The sequence below is a fragment of the Strix uralensis genome, chromosome 31 (genome assembly GCF_047716275.1).
Source record: "Strix uralensis isolate ZFMK-TIS-50842 chromosome 31, bStrUra1, whole genome shotgun sequence".
In the NCBI taxonomy this organism is placed as follows: domain Eukaryota; kingdom Metazoa; phylum Chordata; class Aves; order Strigiformes; family Strigidae; genus Strix; species Strix uralensis.
The window spans coordinates 1,192,241-1,200,086 of NC_134002.1; the positions used below are offsets into that span (position 1 = coordinate 1,192,241).

A 7,846-nucleotide genomic window follows, 5' to 3' on the forward strand; every position below is an offset into this window, starting at 1 on the left:
ACCGGCTGCACACAGGACTTTGTACCACTGATGACATTTGGGTTTGATCCCCCAGCCAACATCCCACCCACCATAACATCCACTTCTTCAGCCCAGGTAGCACCAACCTGGCTATAAGGAGTCCATGGAAGACCATGTCAAAGCCCGTACAAAATTCCATGTGCACAACATGCCCTTCTTTCCCCTGCCCGTTTTGGTTCAGCAATCCCTTTCTTGTCCTTCAACTACCTGGACATGGTTGCAGGAGGACGTGTCCCACCACCTCCCCAGGGATGGAGGTAGCTGATCAGCCTGTAATTTTCCCAATTCTCGTTCCTGCTTTACTTGAAGATGGGTTTGACATCTGCCTTTTCCATGGACCCCAGAACCTCTCTGATTACTCTGGCACTTTTGAGGGCTCAGTCCAGAATCGCAGGCGAGGCTGACTTAACGAACAAGAACACTTGCAATGAGCCTGTCCAAGACAGCTCAGATAAGTCTAACTGGGAGAGTGGGGGTTGTTCCTGGAGTCACACACAGAAGTGTCAGGGCTCTGTCAGGTGCCCACATCTCAGCTGGCCTCATGCGCTTATCTTATACACAGGGGTGTTCAGAAACAAGCGTCCTTCCCTTGCACACACAGAGGCAGTGCATTGCAGGAGTCGTAGTGTCTCTCTGGCCTCCTGCTGCCACTGCCAGAGGCTGGGAGGCCCCTCAGCCCTGTGGTGATCACCCTGTTCTGCACTCATGTGAGATGCCCCACAGCATGAGGAATGGACACAGGGACACTGAGACCTCAGTTCAAGGAAACACCTCCCAGTGCTGCATTCGGGTGGTTTCCCAGGTGATGTTAGTCTCAATGAGAAGTGACCTCATGACACTGTTTGTCCCACACACCTTCATGGCAACCCCAGGAATAGCTGATGGCATCTGTTCTCTTTCACTTCACACACATGATGTGCATGCTTACATCTCCTCCTCACAATGCAAACATGGACTTCTGAGCTACTTATTTATGTACCTCCGTGGAGGGAAAAAGTTCCTCCCCAGTGTGGGGTGAGAGGCCAGTGCTGCAAATGGTGTTTGGGAGGGGCTAGAGAGTGATGATTTCCCTGGTTCAGTGTCATGGTTTAACCCCAGCCGGCATCTGAGCCCCACACAGCCACTCACTCACTCCCCTTGGTCCAATGGTGGAGAGAATTACAAGGGTAGAAGTGAGAAAACTCATGGGTTGAGATAAAGACAGTTTAATAGGTAAACAGAAAGCCACACATGTAAGCAAAGGAAAACATGGAATTCATTCACTTCTTTCCATTTGCAGGCAGGGCTTCAGCCATCTCCAGGACATCTGGGCTCCACAATATGTAACGGTGACTTGGGAAGGAAAATGCCATAACTCTAAACGTTCCCATGTTCATCCTTCTTCCCCTAGCTTTATATTATTGAGCGTGATGTCAAAAGGTATAGTATATCCCTTTGGTCAGTTGGGGTCAGCTGTCCCAGCTGTGTTCCCCTCCCAGCTCCTTGCGCACCCCCAGCCTGCTCACTGGTGTGGTGGGGTGAGGAGCAGAAAAGGCCTTGACTCTGTGTAAGCCCTGCTCAGCAATAACAAAAACAGCCCTGCGTTATCAACACTGTTTATAGCACAAATCCAAACCACAGCCCCATACCAGCTACTAGGAAGAAAATTAACTCTCTCCCAGCCAAACCAGCACAGGCAGCTTCCCCAGTGTGTCCAGTGAACATGGGCACAGACTAGATCCCAGTCCTTCAAGTCTCTCCCAGGAGGCCTGGCTGTGCGAGGACACTGCTGTGTGCTCCCACCCTGAAAAACCCACTGTTCAGCTGTTCACTGGTGTTTTCATCTGTTGGCCACATTCTTGGACATGCTCTCTAGATCAGGTCTGGAAGAAGACCTCAGCCTTCAGGCAGTACCCTGAGCCGATCCTCTTTCATGATGGAACCGCTCTTATGGAGGCCAGCTCTGTCACAGAAGTGCCCATTGCCTGTCCCTGCCTGTGGTCACAGAACTGCCATGCAGCAGGAGTGTGACCAAGCTGCCAGAGCACTCAGGCCTTACACCAAACTGAAGGGATGAGAAAGAGAGTGTGGAAGTGAAAAGAGAACAGCTCTGGAAGACAAAGTGCTCATGGCAGGGCTGCCATGCTGGGACTCTCTTCCCATCCACATCTGCACACAGGAATTGTCCCTGCAGGTCCATAAAATCTCAGAGGAAAGATCTCAGAAGAAAAAAAAGTCACTGCAGGCCCTTTATTATGTTAAAACACACATCATGACTCCTCATTATACCCAGCCAACTAGTCAGAAAAGAAAAGCAGACAATCACAGAATCACAGAATCAACTAGGTTGGAAAGGACCTTGAAGATCATCTAGTCCAACCGTTAACCTAACACTGACAGTTCCCATCTACACCATATCCCTTAACGCTATGTCGACCCTACTCTTAAACACCTCCAGGGACGGGGACTCCACCACCTCCCTGGGCAATCCATTCCACTGCCTAACAACCCGTTCTGTAAAGAAATACTTCCTGACATCTAGTCTAAACCTTCCCTGGCGCAACTTGAGGCCATTCCCTCTTGTCTTATCACTTGTTACTTGGTTAAAGAGACTCATCCCCAGCTCTCTGCAACCTCCTTTCAGGTAGTTGTAGAGGGCAATGAGGTCTCCCCTCAGCCTCCTCTTCTCTACACTAAACAACCCCAGTTCCCTCAGCCGCTCCTCATACGACCTGTGCTCCAGACCCTGCACCAGCTTCGTTGCCCTTCTTTGGACACGCTCAAGTAATTCAATGTCCTTTTTGTAGTGAGGGGCCCAGAACTGAACACAGTCATCGAGGTGCGGCCTCACCAGTGCCGAGTACAGGGGTAAGATCACTTCCCTGTCCCTGCTGGCCACGCTATTTCTGACACAGGCCAGGATGCCTTTGGCCTTCTTGGCCACCTGGGCACACTGCTGGCTCCTGTTCAGCCGGCTGTCAATCAACACCCCCAGGTCCCTCTCTGACTGGCAGCTCTCCAGCCACTCCTCCCCAAACCTGTAGCGCTGCTGGGGGTTGTTGTGGCCCAAGTGCAGCACCCGGCATTTGACCTTATTGAACTTCATACAGTTGGCCTTGGCCCATCGCTCCAGCCTGGCCAGGTCTCTCTGCAGAGCCTCCCTACCCTCGAGCAGATCAACACTCCCACCCAGCTTGGTGTCGTCTGCAAACTTACTGAGGGTGCACTCGATCCCCTTGTCTAGATCATCAATAAAGATGTTGAACAGGAGTGGCCCCAAAACCGAGCCCTGGGGGACACCACTCGTGACCGGCCTCCAACCGGATTTTACTCCGTTCACCACAACTCTCTGGGCCCGGCCATCCAGCCAGTTTTTTACGCAGCAAAGTGTGCGATCATCTAAGCCTCGAGCAGCCAGTTTCGCCAGAAGAATGTTGTGGGAAACGGTGTCAAAGGCCTTGCTAAAGTCAAGGTAAACTACATCCACAGCCTTTCCCTCACCCAATAAGTAGGTCACTTTGTCGTAGAAGGAGATCAGGTTTGTCAAGCAGGACCTGCCTTTCATAAACCCATGCTGACTGGGCCTGATCCCCTGGTTGTCCCGCATGTGTTGTAAGATGGTACTCTGGATGAGCTGCTCCATCAGCTTCCCGTGTACTGAAGTCAAGCTGACAGGCCTGTAATTTCCCGGATGAATTAGAAAGGGGATGACAACAGCATTAGAAGTAAAATATCACCACCAACAACAGAAAGAACAGACAAAAGGCTGGGCCTGTACAGAGTTATATTATAATTTTTACAAAGAAGATAATCAATTTATTGCTTCAGAATAACATCTAGTTATCAGTTTCTTCAGGACATCCTTGATCTCCTGGTTCCTCATGCTGTAGATGAGGGGGTTCACTGCTGGAGGCGCCACTGAGTACAGAAATGACAGCACCAGGTCCAGGGATGGGGAGGAGATGGAGGGGGGTTTCAGGTAGGCAAACATGGCAGTGCTGATAAACAGGGAGACTACAGCCAGGTGAGGGAGGCACGTGGAAAAGGCTTTGTGCCGTCCCTGCTCAGAGGGGATCCTCAGCACCACCCTGAAGATCTGCACATAGGACACCACAATGAAAACAAAACAACCAAATGATAAACAGGCAGTGACCACAAGAAGTCCAACTTCCCTGAGGTAGGAGTGTGAGCAGGAAAGCTTGAGGATCTGGGGGATTTCACAGAAGAACTGGTCCAGGACATTGCCTTGGCAGAGTGGTAGTGAAAATGTGTTGGCCGTGTGCAACACAGCCCAGAGAAACCCAGTGCCCCAGGCAGCTGCTGCCATGTGGACACAAGCTCTGCTGCCCAGGAGGGTCTCGTAGTGCAGGGGTTTGCAGATGGCAACGTGGCGGTCGTAGGACATGATGGTGAGAAGGAAATACTCTGCTGTAGCAAAGAAATAGAAGAAGAAGAGCTGTTCCACACATCCCAAGTAGGAGATGTTCCTGTTGTCCCAGAGGGAATTGGCCATGGCTTTGGGGAGAGTGGTGGAGATGCAGCCCAGGTCGAGGAGGGAGAGGTTGAGGAGGAAGAAGTACATGGGGGTGTGCAGGTGGTGGTCACAGGCGATGGTGGTGATGATGAGGCCGTTGCCCAGGAGGGCAGCCAGGTAGATGCCCAGGAAGAGCCAGAAGTGCAAGAGCTGCAGCTCCCGTGTGTCTGCAAATGCCAGGAGGAGGAACTCAGTGATGGAGCTGCTGTTGGACATTTGTTTCTACTGGACATCAGGACCTGTACATGTTGGAAAAATCAGTGAGAATTTAAGGCAGATTTCTCTGAACAAAAGATGCTCCACTTCTTGAAGAACCCTCCCAAGCTGATTCACCTCTTCCACAGAACCTTTGGCAGTTCCACCTCATGAGCTCTGGTTCCAGCTGGCTGAGGGTACCCAGGGGAGCAGGGGTCTCTGCTGTGGGCTCTGGAGGAGTCAGTGCTATGCTACAACAGCAGGCAAATAGGAACGTGGGGTCATCTCAGATCAAATCCCCTTCTGATAACAAAGACTTATTAATCTTTATCCCACCAATTCACCCAACTGCAGAGCAGAGCTGTAGGGATTTTGTTTTGTTTAGTCTGTTCCAGTGGCCTCACCACACCTCAGGAGTGTTCTTAAGGCAGAGATCCTTGGCATTTCTGCTGCACTCCATGGTGGAATCTTGTGAGTCCTTAAAGAAGAAGGGCCTGTCTATTTGTGCACAGTGAGGACAGCCGCTGTGTCCATCAGTCCTATCCACAGCTGCCTTGTGCCTGCACCTATCTGAGCTGGAGGACAATCGCCCTCAGGTGTTCCCTGCAAAAGAAACTGGACCCTGCTGAGAGCAGAGGATCTCAGCTCTCCCCTCCCAGCCAGGGACACAGAGGTGTCTTTACAGCTGCCCGCATGCATCCCAGCAGCATTTCCATGTCCTTAGCACTGAGATGTCTTCTCCAGGGGGTTGCTAGAGAAAGAATGCCTTGGGGCAGCTGTGCCCTTCTGGAGGGCAGCCTGCAGCCAAGGAGGACCCCCAAGGGAAGGAGTCGAAGAACCAAAATTTGTGATGTCATGAAGGGGGATCAGGTCATTGCCCACTCCACCCACTATGGTGACTGGAGCCCCAGGGTAAAGCAGGGGACTGAGATGCTTTTCCTCAGATCCATTGGCATGAGAGAACCCGCAGCACCAGTGTCTGAGCTGTGCTCGAGGCCTCCCCCTCCACACCAGTGAGTGCAGCAGTAAGAAGGGCAGCAGGGAGAAGAGGGGAACACACCAAAGTGCTCATGCCAAGGAAGGCAGGACAGGGAGACAATGCTGGGCACTCGAGCATTTCTCCTCCTCTGTTGTCAGGCTGCTGGGAGGGCAACTCATCACCATGTCCCTGTGACATTAATGGCGGGGGGCTCTGCTGGGTGGGAGAGGAGACCAGGGAGTTGCTCAGTGAAGGTGTCTGCACTGCAGGGGATGGCAAAGAGTCACCATCCTCCCACAGCATTACTGGTAGGAACTCCCTCACAATCCTGCCCATGTTTCTGCTGCCTGGAGCTGTCACACCTGGGAGCTGTTTGTCTGTCCCTAAGTGTCATCCCTGTCAGTGCTCACAGCCCCCATCCCACCCGTTGTGTGCTCAGCTCTGCCCTGCAGACCCCTCCTGGCAGCAGGGCCCTGCCCAGGGGCATCTCTGTGTGTGCACAGTCTTAGGAGCAGGATAAACAACTGCTAAGGAGAACTGGGGACTCAGTGCCTTCTCCAGAATGGAGAAATAAATTCCCGTCTCCTTGTGTCTACTCAGGCAATGAACAGGGGAAAACACAAAGCACAGACTCTTTCCCTGTCAGTTAAATGCTGCCTTGATGTGCTTCTTCAAAAAGGCTCTCACTATATGTCCTGGGGGTGATCTGGAGCTGTGAGCAGCCCTGACCCACGCAGCACCCTCTCCACAGCAGAAGGACCCTGCCCTGCCGGGGGTCTCTCCTTCCCCACACAGCTTCTCCCCACAGCGCCGTGGGCAGCTCCCCGGACAGGCTGAGTGCTGACCCTGGCAGGCAGCAGAGTCCCTGCCCCAGCACACAGCCCCTGGGCTGCAGGGACCCTGCTCTCAAGGACAGCCCTGGGCACCCCTGGCTGCACCCGCAGCTGCACACCCCTGCAGCCGTCCCTGGGAGAAGGCAGCCGCCATGGCCTGTCCCTCTGACAGTGCAGCAGGGAAGCCCTGCTCTGGAGCACGGCCTCCTCCTCCAGACACCAGGGACATTCCTGGCGGCTGTGCCGGCTTCACCACATCCCTCCACCACCTGCAGCTGCATTGCCCTGCACCCACAGACTTACTGTGTCAAGGGCTGCGAAGATTTCTCCTCCAGTGAGCTCTCAGCATCCTGCCCCTGCCGTCTGCCTTTCCCCTCTCTGTGCCCGGCTCCTCTGCCCTCGGTGCCTGCAGGCAGTGCCCTCAGCCCTGCTGCGCTTTGCAGAGGAGCTGCTCCTGGGCAGAGCTGTCTCTCTGCAGCGCTGACCACTTGCCCTCAGCTCCCTCCATCCCAGGAACCCGGCCCAGCTCTGCACCAGAGGACCAGCCCAAGGCATTTTAATGACCCCTCAGGTGGGTTTGGTGCCGAGTCCATGAATCTCAGACAGTGATAGGAAGATGAAGATGCCTGTCAAGGAGTCCAAGTCAGATGCAAACTCCAAAGTTTCTTGGAGTGTTAATGGGTCCCAGTGAGGACCATTCCTGACAAACCTCCCCAGGGGCTGGTTAGAGCAGAAAACTCCAGGCAGATATGACAAGTAAACAAAGGTGGAACAAATTCTGAGTGAACCTGGAAGTGTCACTTTAAGCCAAAGGGCCAAGGCCAGACCCCCAGAAGCTGGGAAGGGAGATCCTATCCCTCACACATTGCTCAGGGCTCTTCCTGGGGCAGTGTGATGTGGGGATGGGCAATGCCAAGGGCAGGACTATGGTCCAACACCTCCCAGGCTCTCAGGTGGGGAAGGGGAGGCCATGAGACCCAGTGCTGGAAGGGGAAGGTGCTTCCTCATCAGCATCAGTGGCAGAGACAACAGCCAGAGCCAAGGGCACAAAGAGCTCATCTCTGCTGGGGGATTTTCAGACTTTCTTCATCCCTCTATCGTCTCCACCACAGGCTGTCCCACCATGTCCCACACCTGCACCTCTTTCTCTGCAGGCTGTAGTCAGCCACCCTCCGACCACACCTTGCTCTCACCTCAGCATCTCCCTTCCTTTACTGAGATCTCTCCATCCTCCCTGGCTGATCCTTGAAACACAAAGCCTGAGGCTGCTCCAGTCTCCCTCTGGGTGACTTGTTACACCACAGC

General features: G+C 53.5%; 1 protein-coding gene across 1 annotated transcript; it reads right to left on the reverse strand.

The window, feature by feature from the left end:
* Positions 1 to 3,811: 3,811 nt before the first annotated feature.
* LOC141936106 (olfactory receptor 14A16-like) lies at positions 3,812 to 4,792 on the reverse strand. Its single transcript, XM_074852832.1, has one exon. It carries the CDS (start codon positions 4,748 to 4,750, stop codon positions 3,812 to 3,814), a length of 939 nt encoding a protein of 312 aa, XP_074708933.1. The 5' UTR covers positions 4,751 to 4,792.
* Between the last annotated feature and the right edge of the window lie 3,054 nt (positions 4,793 to 7,846).

Excerpts from the sequence above, each read along its gene's own strand:
- LOC141936106 (XM_074852832.1), bottom strand. The coding sequence starts at position 4,750 with ATGTCCAACAGCAGCTCCATCACTGAGTTCCTCCTCCTGGCATTTGCA.